Here is a 19,256-nt window from a genome sequence, read left to right as displayed (position 1 = left end):
CTGGAAGTGTCTCTCCCTGTGGAACCAGGTCACCAACCGAAGCTCCTTTGTTAAGCGGAATCAAGGAGGAACTGATCACAAAATGGAAGGGGGCGGTATTCACACCTACATGCACAAGGCGCACAACCTACTGGTAACTGGTTACAGTGGGCCAAAACTTCTAAACTATGGGATTTGCCACCTGGACTTGCACAATGAGCACAGACCCAGACATGTAGTTCTATCTGAGCTGGTACCTTTGGAGAGCATAGCCTTCTCGCAAGCACAAGCTAGGCAAGCATCCCTGGTCTCTGAGGCTCAAGCATGTCCCAACAACACCAGGCAGGAAAACAGCAGTCCCCAGGGTTGTTCCTGAACATGACTGCCTTAAGCCACTTGACAGTGTTCTGTCTCTATTCTCTCCCTCCCTCCATATTTAAACATATACTTACGTCTCGGTACACTCATCAATGTTGTTCTCACAGTGGGTCCCCTCAAACCCTGCCTGACACTTGCAGGTGTAGCTGTTGACATAGTCCGTGCAGGTGCCTCCATTCTTGCATGGTTCACTCAGACATTCATTTATATCGGTCTGACACTTATCTCCCTGGAACCCAGGCAGACAAGTGCATAAGAAAGAGTTCACCCCATCCACACACGAAGCGCCATTCTGGCAGGGATCTGCAATAACAACACACTATGTATTACAATGGATATGTAGATACCTTGGCAGGGCCAGGTTTAGCTGTACTTATGCAAAAGGGCTACACAATTTCAAAAATAAGTGCCTTTTTACACACTTTTTTGACTCAATCTATATCAGGGATATAATTTCAATTCTATAGGATTATCCCATAAAGGGCAAAACTTTACACGAGGCTCTGATCAAGAAAATACTTCTGGAAATTTAGGTTTATTTTACAAGGTTCTCATTCACCCAAAACAAAACCAACACCCAAGCTCTGGTCCCATTCCCTTCATGAGCCCTAAATCTCAACGCTTCCCCCTCACAACCCAAACCTCTATAAACAGACAACACAACCAAAGTTAGCTCCTCTGTCCTGAGAGCGCCCTGTCCAGGCTTCTAGACAACAAAACCCCTTCCCCAGACACTGTTTAAGGCACCCAGTACAGAAAAGCACTTACCCCTGGGTTGACGTGCTTTGCTGAAGTGAGCGGACACTTTGCTAGGAAGGCTCAGCTGCACACTGATTCAGCTGAGGATCTCCCCAGCTGTGATTCTGAATACACCTCTGCTGAGATTTGATCCAGCATCACCCATGCTGCTGTCTGGTGTGGTAAGGTTGCCCTCAGGAGGCAGGGTGCTCCCAAAAGGGGCACTGAAAGACCCACACACTTCCCTGTCACTCAGACCCATAACCTAGGTGTGTTCTTCAACTCAGCCCTTTCCTATCCATCAGAACAGCTAAAACTCTTGTCCAGGTACTTGTTCCCTGCAACCTTCTCTTCTCTGGCCTGGACAATTGCCGTCTTGCCCCGCTTCTGTCCATTCACAGTGCTGCTGCTGCAAAGACCATTTTCCTAGCTCAGTTGCTCTGACCTTTTCATCCCTCTATTTGTCTCCCTCCCACTGGCTCAACCTTTTCCATCGCAAGCAAACTGCTGATCATCACTTTCCAGGCCTAGCCCCGGCCAACCTTTCATCGCTCATGCTATCGAGATGTCGGCTCCCACCTTCACTCTGCCAGTGATGCCAGCCTTCAGCATCACTTCTTACATTTTCAATCAAGCACCTTCGTTCTTCCTCCCATGCAGCCCCTGACATATGGGAGGAGCTTCCCATAGCCACCTGCAAAGCTACTTCATCATCCTTCAAGTTCCTCCTTTGCCATTATTCCTAAGAAAAAATTTAACGGCTAGGCAGCTGTTGTGCTGAGACCGCAGCCTGTCATGCTCATTGATTCCTTGTGCTCCCCTGCCTGCATCCACCTGTTGTCTTATATTTAGATTGTAAGATCTTTGGGACAAGGAACATCTTTGTTACATTTGGAGAGCACAATAGGGAGTTGATCTATGCTGCCACAATACTCATTTCAAAAATGAAAAGCAAAATTAAGGCTGCACAGTTAGAAACTCTAGTGAAACAATACTAAACTTCAGTACAATTTGTATTCTGTCCTCTTGTGCAGGTGCATTAAGACACAGGCTTTAATTATGAATTAAAGATTATACAAATGTGCATCCAAGGATGCACCACTTGAGAAATACCTTCATATCTTTAAAGTCTGCAGTGTAAGAGGGAACACCTGCACCCATGTAAAGCTCATCTGACTATTGCATAGACAAGGACATAAAAGCCAGATCCTTGGCAGCTATAAAAGACTGTGCCTATGGCAGCCAGCCCTTTATGACTGCAGCTGAAAGCTGGACATTTCAGTTGTCTGCCCAGCATATCTACAAACAAGTTAAGGGAACTCAGCTCATCACTTTGGCTCCATTATTGGATGGGGTATTTAGTTTGGAGGTTAAAGACACTCTTGGCCCCACAGGAGGAAAGTTTTCATTACTACCACAGCCGACTTCATTTGGAGAAGTTTGCAAAGTCTCTTAATTCCTTGCTGGGTGTGTTTTAATTAATAGGGATACGTGTTAGACAAATCTCCTGACTTTACCATGAGATAGGGAAGAACACTTAAGAATTGAGAGAAATTTTATAACTATCAAAATGGGCAAGACAAATACATTTTTAAACATAGCATATACAAGTGTCATTTTACATTGGAGTCCAGGACAGGGATAGAGCTAACCATCTAAAGGCATCATTCCAGCAGACAAGTCTACAAGATCTGTACACCAAATCAAAATGACATATTATTAATATTGACTCTCTTTTCTATCTCTTTGTTCCGAAGAAGGCATTCAAAAGAAGAGGCTGAACCAGAGATGCTAAATCTGTCTCTGCAACAGCATTTGAGAGATGGATCTGGAGAATCACTAATCTCCCTTGGGTGGCTATTACTACCATACATACATAGAACCCTATCTGCAAACTTCATGCATTTAAATCATTTCCCCGAAAGTTTAGCTCTTTGCTATTTGTCTGAACTATTCCTACAAAAAAATGAAACTTTCTTAAAAGGACATTTTCAATTTTTAAAATACTTTACTAATTTAAGAAAATTCAGTTTATGATACAGCTCTGTAAAGCTGTAAAACCTGAACTTTTAAACACAAATCTTCCCGAAAAACATTAAGTGTTTTTCTGTTCCTCTGTCGTTTATAAAGGATGGGTTTAGCAAGAGAAAAATCTAACGGTATAGTTAGTTTCTTTACTTCTGGCTATCTAAGACGTTACTTTCACTTCAGTAGGCACAACGTTTTCAGACAGATGTGATTCTCAATTTGATGGTGTTCCTTATGAGTGTGTGTAGAACATTTTTACACTTTTAAATTCAAAACTTGAGCATAAACTCCTACTGTTTAAATACTACAGCCAGCTTCCATCAGAGAGCCAGTAAAGGTCATTTCAGCCCCCAAAATGGAAGTTTCACAAAGTTGAACATGTTTGAAATAAAGGATAACAACAGAAACTGTTGCGTGCATCTACCAATAGCAGTCATCAATACCACAGCAAAGTTGTTTCTAGGGCAAATAGGAAATTGCCTGTTTCAGAAAACTAGCCATTTTGCACTCACTTGAAAGGCAGTCATCAATGTTGCTCTCACAGTCTCCTCCAGTGAAGCCTGGGCGGCATTCACACAAGTAACTGCCTTGAGTGTTATGGCACACAGCATGATTCTTGCAAGGCTTTGACAAACACTCATCTATATCCACTGTACATCTCTGGCCTGAAACAAGAAAGGTTTGAGAACAAGACCTTGGAGGTTAAGATTCCAATGATGTAACCACCACCATGCTGCTGCTTAAACTCAGAATGGAAGAGTGTCCCTCCCCATCCCATTACCTTCCCAGCCAGCAGCACACTGGCAGGTGTAGCCCTCCGAGTCAGGAGCTTCTTGGCAGATTCCAGAGTTCTCACATGGATCAGGAGAGCAGGGAGACAGCACGAGCTGGCAGTTCACTCCTACAAGAGGAAACCAGAGGGGCAAATTGTTAAGGGCTTGGTATACCTAAGAAGGAAGAATGAAGAGATTATAACCCAAAGGATTATCCAAGGAAAAGTGGACTGTAATCCATGCTGGAGGAGGGGAAGATCACTACTGTTCTACATGGTATTGGATAGAAGAGGTGGTTAAATCACTGTGACCCAACTAGTCTGGGGTACTTTGGGGGGAGGAGAGAGGACAGGAAGCTATGGCACTCAGTCACACAGGGGGATGGGTCTGGAGCAGATAGCAGGTTTAGAGAGGAACCTCTGGTTGACCTAGACAGGCTGTGAACAGCTTAGTAGTGGAGAGATGGCAGCATTTAATAGATTCAGTCAGGGATAAAAAATCCTAGTTATGGAATATCCACAATTAGAGGAGTTAGGATGTCCCATCACACGTCCTTGTTTTCTACAAAATCAAACTTTGAATTGGTGCTGACAAATTAATATGACAGTGTAAATGAATGTATCTTAAGAGCATCCATTTAAGTTGGTGTGCAGATCCAGCAGCCAGGGATGGAAAAATAAAGTCCCAACTACAGGACTCTTCACATCTTTCCTCAGGACTTGCTTTATTTAAAGAAAGAAAAAAATCTCCATTCAAACTACCGGCTAACCACCCCCCAAGGCTTCCCAGCCTTCAGCCAGCTGGGAGGGGAGAAGACACATACTTCCACCAAGGCACCAGCTTCCCCTTTCCTTTTATAACCCTGCCCAGATGGCAGGAATCCAAAAGAGTAAACATCTTAACAGCCAAGCCAACATGCTGTATCCATGAATAGCTCCAAATCCATCACAACCAGTTTCACCAGCTTTAACTACATAAACTAAATTCTAGTGATTTGCCCCACAGTGCCTTTACAATTGTCAGGATCCATATTTAACTGGCTTGCTTATTAGGATGTTTACTATATCTCTATATTGTGTTAACTCAATAGAGTACTGTTAGGGAAAAACTTAGCAGGAAGGAAAAGACACCCAGCACACACTTCGGAGTGGTTAAGGGACAATGCCAGAGCTATGAGCTTTGATGATTTTGACCTTCCAGCTAACCTGAAGGACTCATTTGACCAGACAGGTCAAAGCGTGGGAACACAGAAGAAAAAAGAATATTGGCTGTTTTTAAAAGGGTTTCTCCCCCAAGAGAGAGGTAGAGGTTGTTCAGGGGAACCAGCCTGAGACACACAGGCCTCACTGGGGGTGCCTGAAGACACTGAGATGGCAAGCCTTTGGGTAGGATAGGTGTATGCAGACTGTTTATTGTTTTAAAATCCTTTTCTTTAAATGTTTTGTTTCTATGGCTAAAAATAAACAATACTTTGGTTTTAAGAAGACTGTCTGATCACTGTACAATGCTGGGCACAGACTCCTGACCGATGCCCAAACTGCAGCGTAATAACAGCTGATACACAGGGGGCTGTAGCTCAGAGCCCAGTCTAAAAGAGGGGAAAATGGCAAAATTCCCCCCAAGGTAGGTAAAGGCATGAGGCATGGCACCTGAGGGGATTCACTCAGACAGACAGATCCCATACCCGTGTCACTAGGGGTTAGGCAAAGTTTTAGTATTTTGCTCTCCTGCTAATATTCCCTTACTCCCCATCATTTTATTTCCTCCTCTGCTAGCGTTATGTTCCTGCTACACATTTCAGTTCTGACATTTTACATGTTCCTCTTTTCCCATCCTTTTGATGTTTGGCCAGGTCTGTGTATGTGACGTGATTGTCAGAAGAAACTAACCAAGCCAAGTCACAGGCAGACTCTTAAAAGCTGTTCATTTTTGTGTGCAACACACTGAACGTTTAAGTGAAAGTTTAGCTTTCGCAGCAAGGAATGGGTTTCTGTGGCAAAAGCCACTGCTGCAGAATGGCAAAAACATCTGGTGCTCAGCGTACAAGCTCCTGTGATTGATAGAGTCTGCTCACCATATTCAGAGAAATGTGGGGCTGGAAGAGACTCCAATAGGTCAGCTAGTCCAGCCCTCTATGGTGAGGCTGCTTCTGACTCTGGTTGAATCTACAGCTGCCCCTTGATAGCACAAGTGGTCACAGGGTGATCAGAAAGCAAGTGTAAAACACTGGGATACTTTTGTTTTTCAGGTTTCAGAGGGGTAGCCGTGTTAGTCTGTATCAGCAAAAACAACGAGGAGTACTTGTGGCACCTTAGAGACTAACACATTTATTTGGGCATAAGCTTTTGTGGGCTAAAACCCACTTCATCAGATGCATGGAGTGGAAAATACAATAGGAAGATATATATAACAGTACATGAAAAGATGGGAGTTGCCTTACCAAGTGGAGGGTCAGTTCTAACGAGACAATTCAATTAAAGTGGGCTATTATCAACAGGACGAAAAATCACTTTTGTAGAGGTAATCAGGGTGACTCATTTCAAACATTTGACAAGAAGGTGAGATTAACAGTAGGGGGAAATTAGCATGGGGAAATTAGTTTTTAGTTTTTGCAAAAAGAACGATTTTTGCTGATACAGACTGTAGCAGGGTGGTCACCCCGCTCTGGTCCAGAGGGGTTAAAAACAGCCCTGGAAGGGGGCTGTGGCTGGAGAAAGCAGCTCTTAGGCTGAGGTGATTGGGGGAAGTGGCTGCAGCTGGGGCCATGCCCCAAACAGCTCAGCTGGCCCTATAAAGGCAGGGAAGCCAGGGGCAGACAAAACAGTCTCTCTCTGCATTCAGAGAGAGAAGGACCTGGCTGCAGGGAGCTAGAGAGTAGGTACCTGAGTGGAGCAGGGCTGGGGAAAGGCTAGAAGAGCTGGGGAGCTCCAGCCTGGGGAACCCCCAGGCTGTGGCCTAGCATAAGGCCAACAGGTACTGGGGGTTGCAGAGGGCAGCCCAGGGGTAGGCAAAGGCAGCAGGTCCAAACCCAACCTTGCCAGTGATAAGTAGGCTGAGACTGCAGTCTGTCCCAGGACGCAGGGGCTAGACAATGACTGGCAGTAGCCATACACTGAGGCGAGGTGGGGATAGTGGGTGGGGGTTCCCCTGGGACGGGGAGACCCAGAATTGTGGGGGTATTGGTGGGGGGCAGCACCCAGTTAAAGGGGCACCGGGGTACTGGGAGAGACACGGGGGGCCAGAAGTGACAAGGCGGATCACTGGCCTGCAGAGGGTGCTCCAAGGCTGGAAACGAGCTAATTCCCACGGACGACCAGCAGGAGGTGCCGCAGGGGTGAGTCCGAACGCTTACACAGATTAACACAGCTACCACTCTGAAACCTTTTTAGTTTTTGTAGTTTTAAACTGCCATGCTAATTTCCCCCTACTGTTACTCACACCTTCTTGTCAACTGTTTGAAATGAGCCACCCTGATTACCACTAAGAAAGTGATTAAAACTTCATAGGGTACAGAATGAGACCATCTGCTTACTGAGTGGGAGCATAAGCCACAGAGCATAGAACATGTGCTCTGTAGTCTGCATTAAATTTCTGTGCATTTCCAGCTTGTGGTTAAAGTGTTTTTGACATAGTCCTAAATTATTTGGGCTTTGGTTACCTTCAAAGTCAACTGTCTGACAGGCCATTTTTATGTTCCTAATTCACCACTCACATACTCTGGTTCAAAAACCAGTCCAGTGCGCTAAACCTTGTCAAGACCTTTTCAATTAAGTTAATTAGCCACTTTTAAGATAAGAGGTGTGGAAGTAGTTAATAGGTATTAATGTGGTGAAAATTCTTATGAGTCCCATTGCTCAAGAGTTAATTGTGTAAACCACCTCCAATGTGGGAGAAATGCCTGAGGAGGCCATAGGTCAGACCTCTAAAATCTGCAGTGGAAAGGGATTTAATTTAGAGGGAGTGCCAAAATTGGTGCTCTAATAGAGAACAAGTGAACCATAATTACGGAGGAACTCCCTGCTCTTTGTAATAGACTTACAAGCACTATTTTTCTACAGGAATTACACCTATAATCATTGTATCATGCCTATATTATCAGATTGTTTTCAATTCAAATATCACTCGAATTTTAAATTTCAGAGGATGGTATTGAGATTATCCCTCATGTTTCATTTAGTTTAGTAAGAAGATTGTTGTCTTCCATTTTATTGCATCTTAGTGCAACAGAGCTCAAAAACTCGTCCTTCAAACTCACCTTTGAATCCTTTCCTGCAGGTACATCTGTATCCATTCACCAGACTGTCACAAATTCCTCCATTCTGGCACGGGTTTGACAGACATGCGTTCTCTTCCACTTCACAATCTGTTCCAACCCAACCAGGGTCACAGAGACACATGTATCTGAAAGAAAATAGCATGTTTCAGTACTATTCTGAAGCAGCTGTTCTAGCCACAAGACTAGGCAGATAGATAAGCTGAAAGGGGAGGGACATGGAGATGATTGGCCCTTAGAAAGGTTCATCATTTTTACCTTAATCACACCAGCTATACAATTTTCCTAATATTAAAACCAACCCAATCTTTAAAGCTACATGCCCAGTATTAGTTATCTTAATAAAATACAGCTTTATTCTGCATCACGCTTTTCTTGGCAAGCCATCTCAAAATGTTTAGTAGACACTAAAGAAATGGCAAGGTACAAGCAAGGAAGAAAGATGGCTTTCAAATCCAAATAGAGAGAGCTGATGAAGTGAAGGGATTCCAGATGAAAGCAGCCAAGAGAAGTGGCAATCCACTCCATCAAATTCCAAAGCTTAATAAAGGACAGCACCACTCCATTCACAGGACAAGTAATCAAGGATCTGGTGAATCATTATCTTTCCACTCTAGCCTCAACCACTGATACACACCCCAAATGCCCCAACCCTCATATCACCCACACAGATCTTCTTGGCTTTCTGGCATCCTGTGCCAAATGAAGAGGGGCAGAAACTCAAGTGATGATGGCAGAAAATGAAGGTTGATACAAAGAATTTTTCCAAGCCTAGGCTGAGGCTGCATTACAGACCAAGAGAATCTTCCAATCAGCTTCCATAGTAGCTGGCCTAAGGAGCTATCCAGGGTGGTAAAAAGTTTACTCAATCCTGAGTGCTTACAGCCCGCACCAGAGCCCAGAACCAAGTACTGCAAAGAACCATCATCCTGCTGCGCTGAAAAGATCACTCACATTTGAACGGTTTCTCAAACATGGGCCCTCTCTACCTGTACCCAACCACCAACAGCCTGCCTGCATTCCGGGAGTGCAGCACATTCACTCCTTAAGGAAGCTGGAAACCCTAAAGGAGCTTATGAAAGAGTCATGGCACCACTCCTGACCAAAATACCCAATGCCTCAGTCAGAGAAGGAATCTTCCCTTCCCCCTTCAAGCATGCAATAGTGTGACAAGCACCGAAGAAACCTGCCCTGGACACATCGGTTCTAGCTGGGCACTGTCTAGTATCAATCTCCCACTCCTGAGCAAGCTCGCAGTCGCTAGCTAAAGGCCAACTACATGCCCATCTAACTGAAGCTAATATTCCAGACCTGGCACAATCTGGATTCGGGGCAGGATATGGGCCTGAAATTGCTTCAGTGGCACTGCTGGATGAACTCCTGCTGTCAGTGGATACAGGGCAGACATCCAATCTCAGCCTCCTGGGTCTCGCTGCAGCATTCCCCATGGCCAGCCATGAGATACTGCAGTCCTGCCTAAGAGACATGATGGGTTCAGGGGAGCTCACTAAAATGGTTTAAATCGATCCGGTAGGGACAAATAGTAATAGGAAACTGCACTGCTGCATCTATAGAAGTTCCAAAAGGATCAATTCACTCTCCAGTCTTATTCAACACCTATACGGATCCATCTGAACAGATAAGAGGACATAGATTCTTGTGCCAGTAATATGCAGACAACACAGTTCTATTTATCCTTCACCATATACCACTAAAATGGTCCAGGGCTTGGATGAGATCAGCTCGTGGATGAAGAACAGCTCGCTGAAACTGAACCCGAGTGTGATAAATAAAGTGGGGGGGTTAGCTCCCTTTGATGGACACCCAGCCAGCCAGTTAGCTATAAAATCCCTCTTGGTAGCTGTTCTTTACTTGCTTTACCTGTAAAGGGTTAAAAAGTCCCCCAGGTAAAGGGGGGGGGGGGAAGCAGGCACCTGACCAAAAGAGCCAATGGGAAGGTAGAACTTTTTAAAATAGGGAAAGAAACTTTCCCTTTGTCTGTGCTCTCTGGGCTGGAGGGACAGAACAGCCATGCTATAAGCAGCTTTAACCCAGGTATGATCATAAATCATCAGATCATGCCTAGAACTACTTATCTGAACTCCAAATGTGTAAGTAGATCAGAATGTTTAGCTAGAAGCAATCAGGTTTATTTCTGTTTGTTTTTTTAAGGCTTGTGGATCTCCTCTGTGCTAACCCCACATGCTTTTGTTTGCTTGTAACCTTTAAGCTGAACCTCCAAGAAAGTGGTTTTGGGTGCTTAATTTTTGTAATTGTTTCTTTTAAGATCTAGCAAAAAGCCTAAGTTCCAGATGTATTTTTTCCCTTTTTGTTTTTAATAAAATTTACCTTTTTTAAGACCAGTATTGGATTTTTGGTGTCCTAAGAGGTTTGTGCATGTTGTTTGATTAGCTGATAGCCACAGCTAATTTCCTTTGTTTCATTCTCAGCTCTTCCCGGAGGGTGTGTGTGAAAGGATACTCCCACAGGGAGGAATTCCCAAGTGCTCCTTCCTGGGTTCAAAGGGGTTTTTTTGCATTTGGGTGGTGGCAGCGTTTACCAAGCCAAGGTCAGAGAAAAGCTGTAACCTTGGGGGTTTAATACAAGCCTGGAGTGGCATGTATTAATTTTTAGAATCCTTGCACACCCCCTCGGAGTGAGAGAGTGGGGATTCAGCCTGAACTCATGAATGAACACTCCAATGATTGGGACCTAGTGTTGCAGCAGTTGCTTTTTGCCTACAGGGCTGTACCACATCCCAGTTTGGGATTTTCACCCTTTGAACTCGTTTATGGCCACAAAGTTAAGGGGCCATTACAGTTGGTGAAGCAGCAATGGGAGGGGGTTACATCTTCTCCAGGAACTAACATTTTGGACTTTGTAACAAACCTGCAAAACACCCTCAAGGACCTCCTAGTCCTTGCTCGAAAAAACCTACAGGATGCTCAACAAGAGCAAAAGGCTTGGTATGATAAACATGCCAGAAAGTGTTCCTTCAAAGTAGGTGACCAAGTTATGGTCCTGAAAATACTCCAGGCCAATAAGATGGAAGCGTCGTGGGAGGAGCCATTTATGGTCCAAGAACGCCTGGGAGCTGTTAATTACCTCCTAGCGTTCCCAGACCCTACCCTAAAACTTAAAGTATATCATGTTAATTCTCTAAAGCCCTTTTATTCCAGAGAAATCAACGTTCTCCAGTTTACAGCCCAGGAGAGAGACGACGCTGAGTGGTCTGAAAGAGTCTACTATGAAGGAAAAAGCAATGGTGGTGTGGAAGTGGTGAGCCTTTCCATGACCCTTGGGCATAAGCAGCGACAGCAAATCCAGGAGCTGTGCACCAGCTTTGCACCAATGTTTTCAGCTACCCCAGGATGGACAGAACGGGCGTACCACTCCATTGACACAGGTGATGCTCACCCAATTAGAGCCCAACCTTACCGGATGGCTCCTCAAGCCAAAACCGCAATAGAAAGGGAGATCAAGGACATGTTACAGATGGGTGTAATCTGCCCCTCTGAAAGTGCATGGGCCTCTCCAGTGGTTCTGGTTCCCAAACCAGATGGAGAAATCAGCCTTTGTGTGGACTACCGTAAGCTAAATGCCATAACTCGCCCAGAAAACTGTCCAAGGCCGTGCACAGATAGGCTTATTGGAGAAACTGGGACGTGCCCAGTTCATCTCCACCTTAGACTTAACTAAGGGGTACTGGCAAGTGCCGCTAGATGACCTCGTCAAGGAAAGGTCAACCTTCATCATCCATGTAGGGTTGTATGAATTTAATGTGCTCCCTTTCAGACTGCGAAATGCACCCGCCACCTTCCAGAGACTGGTAGATAACCTTCAGGTGGATTTGGGGAATTTGCAGTTGCCTACCTTGATGATGTGGCTATATTCTCAGATTCATGGGAGAACACCTGCAGCACATCCAAGCTCTCTTCCAGCACATAAGGGAGGCAGGATTAACCATTAAGGCCAAAAAGTGTCAAATAGGCCTAAATAGGGTAGTGTACCTTGGACACAAGGTGGGTCAAGGTACTGTCAAGGTACTATCAACCCCCTACAGGCTAAGGTAAATGCTATCCAAAATTGGCCTGTATCTAAGTCAAAGAAGCAGGTCCAATCCTTCTTGGGCTTGGCCAGGTATTACCGACAATTTGTACCACACTACAGCCAAATTGCCACCCCACTGACAGACCTGACCAGGGAAAAGCAGCCAAATGCCATTCAGTGGACTGAAAAGTATCTTGGTGGATGATGACCTGGCCCCTGTTGTACATGCTTTCACCACCTCTTGGCTGGACTACAACAATGTGATATATCTGGGTATGAAGCTCTCAGCCCCTATGAAACTCTAGCTAGTACAGAACACTGCAGTGCCTCTCAACAATATGGGATACCGCAAGCCCACCAGATCTGTCCTGTGCTCTCTATGCTGACTTCCCCTAGAATATCCAGTTCTCAGTCCTGATCTTAAAGGTGCACAAGGGCCCAGACCCAGAATATCAATGAGACGACCTAAAGATCCAGGATGTAAACCGGGGTCAACAACTCTACTCCTTAGGCACAACAAAACTCTTTACAGTAGAGGTAAAGCTTTTGTGTGTGCCAGGCAGAACTTTCTCAAGGGCCAGTCCAAGAGTTTGGAAAGAAATCCCAGAGGAACTAAGGACCATCCCATACCACTCCAAGGGCGAGGCACACTTCACCTGTATTCTCTAATACCAAACACACAGCCAAATGTACATTAAAAACCCTACCAAAACTAATCACTGATCTGCACACATAATTTTTCTCTGGGGGAGAGATGAGAGAACAAAGCACATATGACGCACAGCACTTAATGTACTACTAGAAGGTGCTCAGATACTATGATGATAAGCATGGCATAAGAATCTATAAAGAATGGCAGGGGTAAGATTGTATGACCAGGCAGAGGCCCTATGTTAGAATAGCACAGAAAACTACCTAGGGTGAGCTGCAGCTAGCCCATGGGGACTGTAAAGTGGCCATGATGAGCTGCAATATAAACAAGTTTGGATAGTTGTTTAAATAAGAAATAAACTGGGGAGAACCAGAATCTTCACAGCAGATGATATTTAGGGCATTTATTGAAAAACTGTAATTCAAAGGTGTTTAGAGTAGCTGGGATGGCTCATTAACAATAAGCCCAATGGGCAACCAAATAATGAGAGAACCAAGCAGGAACAAAAAGGTCATTGCAAATGACACATTTAGCATATGGCACTCCAGATGCAAGGAAGAAATCTCATCAAAACCAACTACTTTCAATCACTGAAACACTCCATGTGATTCAGTGCCTTCCTGAACACTCAACAGTGGTCAAGGCCCGATGCGGACTTTTCCATACAAAACACTGGAAAGAAGTGTTTAGAAACTGGTCTTAACACGATGGTAGAACTCACCCACTGACATCATTTGTGCAGTTTCCATGTACACAAGGGTTACTAAGACATTCATCAGCTTGCGAGTGACAGCTGGGTTGATGGAAGCCTTCAGGACACAGACACCGAAATCCATTCATTTCATTTACACATGTTCCACCATTATGACAGGGACTGGAGATGCATTCATCAATATCAATATTACACCTTGGACCTGAAAAGAATATTACTTGTTAATTAGTATTTCTCACACACAAGTTTACCCCGCATGTATGCAGGAACATTTATCAAGATTCAGTGACTCATCATCAATACAAAGTCAACATAAAGTGACCGATCCTGCAAGGTATGACAGCTTTGACTCAGATTTAAGCCTATGGGAGTTTAAAGCATTCAACGTTTTTGAAAGATGGGGGTGTTCGTATCAGGAGCAGAGCATCTACATCTCATAAGCCTTCTGGAACTGTTAAAAAGCTACAACAGAATTGCAATGGGAACAGAATTATATACATTCTTTAGGAGGATTGAAAATTATGTAATTGTAGTATGCCTGGTGCAACCTTCCTGGGTTTATCAGCTAGGCACCTATCCTTTCCACATTTAAGTATCTCTTGAATACCCATTCCTGCCATAATGCCTGCAGTGCATCTAGATCTTGTGCATATTAAATACAAGAGTATATTGCTTCTTATTTTCCCTAACCTCTGCCTACTTCCCAGCTATGCTTAGACTGCAAGTTCCTCAAGGGTCTGTTCCTTCCTGTGAATCTGCAAAGTACCTGGCATAGATTGGGCACTACTATAAGTTTAAAAAAAATATATATATTCCAGGCCTTAAAAAGTGAATCATCTATTTCACACTCTAGCTCGAGCCCTTGACCTGAAGGAAGTTGCAGGTCCTGAATACTGGAACATTCTGATTCACAAGTGTGATGAAGTATTTTAACAGCACAAAAGCAGGAAGGTCAATGGGTGGCTAACATGGCGCCCAAAGCTAGAGGAGGCCCAAAGGCAAGAGTGGTCAGGAACATACCTCGTTCCATTTGGGCTCAGTTATACCTCCATGTTTTTTTAAAGTGAATTTCCTTCCTTCAGGTGGAAGTTTAAAAAGATTAGTCAATAGAAATGCATAAAATCAGTACTATCTCTTTGGGGCTATTTCTGAGAAGAGATTTTGGATCAGTTCTGATTGGAATCTTTCAGTAACAATAGTGACATATTAGCTAACGGATTGTTATAACAGGACATTCAGCATGTTCTCTCATGTGCATTAATTTTATGAATTCATTATGCAGTCTGGCTCACAGCCCGCAAAGCATGTTTTGGCCTTTTAGACAAAGGACACAGGACCTGAAGAAGAGCTCTGTGTAAGCTCAAAAGCTTGTGTCTCACCAACAGAAGCTGGTCCAATAAAAGTTATTACCTCACCCACCTTGCCTCTCTAATATCGTGGGACTGACCCAGCTACAATATTGCAAAAGACATTGGAAGGATTGGGGCTGGTCTGTGTGATATTTAGTTCAGATCACTAACACAATGGGTCAATAATGTTTCTTTCAATTAGCACATTTGCAGGATACAAATGATTTTAATACAAACAGAACAATTTAAACCAATGAATAAACTCCATCCAAGGAGCAGTAGGTTGGCTGATGGGGACTTTTGTACCATAGTAGCTGTGCACTTGTGCACATTATAAAACTAACTGAATGCTTTATATTTGCAGAAGGAAAGGGAAACATTTAATTTGTATACAAGTTGGCCCAATTCTCCAAGTTCTGTACAGAGACCCCTTGCTATGATGTACAACTTTCTTGTTCCAATAAAGAAGCTGTAAGTAAACCCATTGGGATTTTGGACCATTATTTCTTATGAAGCTGAGTCATGTGAATTGGACTAAATAACCCTAAAAGAATTACAATTCATGGCACCAAGCTAGGACATTTCTTTAGTCGATGGGCAGAACGTGCATTGAAATTAAGAGATACTGAGACTCGTTAAGAATACAAATTATTTCTTGAGACACTGAATAGGCCACTTGCTATCAATGAACAAAGAACTCCTCCCAGGGGAGAGATTATTATCTTCAAGGCAAAGCTGAGGACAATATCTGTTAAATGAAAGTACATGTTACCTGTAACTCCAGGCTTGCAGACACAATCGTAGCGATTAATGCCATCGAGACAGACTCCATAAATGCAAGGGTTACTTGCACAGTCATCCAAGTTATTCTCACAGTTCACTCCTGCAAATAAATGTAATGAAATTCAAGTTAAAACCAGACCAACCCTAACATACAAACAACGCTATAAGTTTCCTGAAAATAGCCAAATTCAAATTGCAGTATTCAAACTGCTTAGGCATGACAAGGGGATGTGTATGATTAGATATCAGCACGTGGTGCTCCGAGTCCTCTTCTGTTAGTGTACTGCAACTCCATTAAAGTCAATAGAGTTAGTGAGTAACAGGAGAATTTGTTTCCTTGTATCTAATCATCCTTCCAGCAGAAGAATCAGCCATTTTGGACACAAGAAAAATATTTTTGCTGTTTTCCCTATGTACAGTTTGAGAGGGACTGCCTGAATTCTGAGGATGAGGAAGAGAGAATACTACCCAAATTAAGCAAACAGAGTACAACACACACTACTTGTATTGTTACAGCAAAAACTGTAGCAAGAACAGTGGAGAGAAAAGTGTAGGTATAACTAAATGCACAAGTAAAGCTTTCAACAGCATCAAGTCTGATGCTGCAATATCTTGGATGTGTTATGGTGTACATTTTATGACAAACAGCAACCTCTCAACCAAAAAAGTTTAATCTTGTAAAATAAAGGATGCTGAAGGAAACCAAAAAACTTCTGAAACAAGTGCAAGGTGATTAGAATCTCCAGAGTCAAACTATTGATCGAGTGTTGCAAGCATAGTAAGATCTGAAATCTTTACTTCTTTTGGTATGTGTAGATTTCTGCATTCCACAGCAAAATTGGTGATCAACACAGTGAAGTTCACATATATATCTGGCCCACTCATATATACAGCTGTGTTGATCATAGTTGAGTGTGTAACAACTAGTTTTGTTTAATAATGGAGTTTTCATTCATTCCATGGTAAATCATCTGGCTAAATGACTTTCTCCTTCCGAGTTTGGGAAGTGCCTAGTACACTTTAGCAGCTACTACAATCCAAATAAGTAATAGTTAGGGCTGCCAGTGTGTCACAGTGGAGAAAGTTAGATACTGTGATTTCTCGTTCTGTCCATGACATCCTGCAGGAAGACTGTAGGCCCTGGACATGGGGTGGCTGGATGGGGTGTTGGAGAGTGCTCTCACCCTGCACTGACCCCACAGCAGCAGCTGCTGTGTCCCATGGGACTGGGCTCAGCTCCCCACTCTGGGTGTTGCAACCTGGCGCACGGGGTTGCAACACCACTCACTCAAATTTTGCCTTGTTGCCCCTCTGTCAGGACAGAGAGGGATAGGGAGCTGGGTCAAATCTTGGCTGAGTGGTATTGTGATGCCATGTGTCCAGCCCTGCAAGACACAGGAGTTGCTGCTGCCTGTGCCCGAGGTGAGTGCGGGATAGGCTCGCTCTCAACCCCTGGGCTCATGTCAAGGGGTCACTATCAATCCCTGGGCCCAGCCCCAGTGGTCAGATACCACGGCTGCCTGTGCCTGGGGCGAGTTTGCTCTCCAGCCCCCCCAAGTGCCCCCTGCTCACCGGAACAGGGTTAGGATGTGGTGCTGGGGCAGAGAGTGCTACTATGGGTGGCTGGTGCCCCCTTATTTGTCAGGGCATTTTTTTAATCGGAAAATCACACAGCAGTGACTAGACCCATGACTTTTACTAAATTTACCATGACTGCTCTGTGATTTTTGATTAAAAAAAAAAATGCCCCGACACATGTGCAGCCCTAGTAATAGTTCTGTCCTAGGGAGGAGCTCTCCAGAAGCGGGATGCGTAAGGAAAAGAGTGATAAATTGTCTTGGCTACAATAGTAACACAGTTCCAAATAGCCATAAGACCTCTCCTCCCCCCAGAATTACCTGTGCACTAACTCATGCAGAATCTATTTACAATTGGAATAGTAAGCACAATCACTGGGGTAGGTATCTAGACCAGGGCACTGAGGTCTGGTGCGTCCTTAAGTCGATAAGACTTTTTCCTTAATTCCACAATCACTAAAAGTTAAGTTTTTCAAAAGGGACCAGTGACTTTGGGTGCCCAACTTGACACCTTAAAAGGTTATGATTTTCATTGGGTCAGTGTTCAGCACTTCTGAAAACCAGTCTTCTTTAAAATGGCTCAAGTTGGGAGCCCTAAAGCTGAGGGACTCATAAACAGTCAGTAAATCTTTGGCCACAATCTTGCTTCAGGCCTCAAGAATAACTGCCAGGAGGTGATAAGGCTTATCTTCTGAATGAAGCTGGTATCACTGACAGCTTCAGTAAGAAGAGAGTGAGGGCTGAAATAATGGGTGAGGATCTCTCCAAGGAGAAGATCAGAACAACTATGTCCAGCACCTCCATAATATTGAGAAAATAAGCTTATTTAGGCCCACTCCTGCAAATACTTACCAATGTCCATAATTTAAAACATATGATTAAAGTCATTAGCTTAAAGGTAAGCATGTGTTTCCTAACTGGAAGGCGTTTTCTGTTTGTAGTAACCATGTCCTAAGCTTAACCTGCACATTCTGTTCCTCTCCCCACAAAACCAACCAATTCTCCAGCAGATGATTCATTTGGTTCATGAAGCACTGGGGCTAGATAGCGCAGTCGGGACTGTGTGGAGCATGAGAGATAGAGAGAGAAAGACAGGGCTGTTCCAGTAGTTTGCAGGATCACACAGGATGAGGCCAGGACTGCTTAGGTGGCCCAACTCAGATACTTCCCAAGAACAGCAAAACAAGGTTAGGACGATGCTCAAAAGTGAGGCTTGGTTCCAGAGAGCAGCCAAGCTGAAGCAGGCCTGGGGTGATCTAGAGAAGAAGTCAGGCCAGAACAATAGCTAGGCTCCCAATTCAGATTGCAGGGAGGTGTCTGCTGCCAGAGTAGAGGGGGCAGTTGTGGAATGTTACTTCAAGCACTACTGTCAGAAGGATGACACAAGATATATGGTTTGTTGCTTACCACACCATATTTCTGCTTCCAAGCATCGTGTTTTATTTTGGGGTCTGTTAACTTCAATATTCATTTGAAAAAGAAGCCAATATTATTTGACACAAGCCAAAATGGTTCTGATAAATGTTTTGTCCTTTAAAGAAGAACACTAGGACACTAGCCATGCTCTGACACATGGCTCTTATGGAATAACATTTTACAAGACAGAACAATTAAAAATCGAGGCAATTTAAGCAATTTTTAAATAGAGTGATTTAAATCACTCAAGTCAGGCTGATGCTTTGTAAAGCTAATTTGAGAGTTGTACTATTGCAACTTTAGATTAAAATTTAATATTAATTATAAATATCATTTTTAATCTAAGTATTAGTAAGGGTATTCTGTTTGGGAAAATTGCTATAGGGAAAAAATAAAATATTGAGAATTAAAGGGTCCTGATCCTGTAAACACTTAGGCAGTAATATAATGTCACTCTCACGAATGATGCTATTGAAGTCAATGGGACTACATTGCTGAAGTTCTTTTCTTTTTTTTATTACAAACTTTAGTGGCATGAAGTCTGCCAC

At 43.7% G+C, this 19,256-nt stretch overlaps 1 protein-coding gene across 1 annotated transcript in view; it reads right to left on the bottom strand.

Moving 5' to 3' along the window:
• The window catches only part of LOC113407516 (neurogenic locus notch homolog protein 2-like), a 140,920-nt gene that overhangs the window by 41,407 nt on the left and 80,257 nt on the right, over nucleotides 1–19,256 (bottom strand). The window contains exons 12-17 of the mRNA XM_026656110.2: nucleotides 15,705–15,815; nucleotides 13,593–13,785; nucleotides 8,152–8,297; nucleotides 3,905–4,024; nucleotides 3,636–3,788; nucleotides 432–660 (exon numbers count right to left, since the gene is read on the bottom strand). Coding sequence (XP_026511895.1) covers nucleotides 432–660; nucleotides 3,636–3,788; nucleotides 3,905–4,024; nucleotides 8,152–8,297; nucleotides 13,593–13,785; nucleotides 15,705–15,815 — 952 coding nt within the window. The remainder of the gene's footprint in view (nucleotides 1–431; nucleotides 661–3,635; nucleotides 3,789–3,904; nucleotides 4,025–8,151; nucleotides 8,298–13,592; nucleotides 13,786–15,704; nucleotides 15,816–19,256) is intronic.

Source organism: Terrapene carolina, unplaced genomic scaffold, assembly GCF_002925995.2.
Source record: "Terrapene carolina triunguis isolate 2854851 unplaced genomic scaffold, T_m_triunguis-2.0 Scaffold212, whole genome shotgun sequence".
Classification (NCBI taxonomy): Eukaryota; Metazoa; Chordata; order Testudines; family Emydidae; genus Terrapene; species Terrapene triunguis.
The sequence above is the reverse complement of the archived record's forward strand: the minus strand, read 5'-3'. Positions and strand labels throughout refer to the sequence as shown.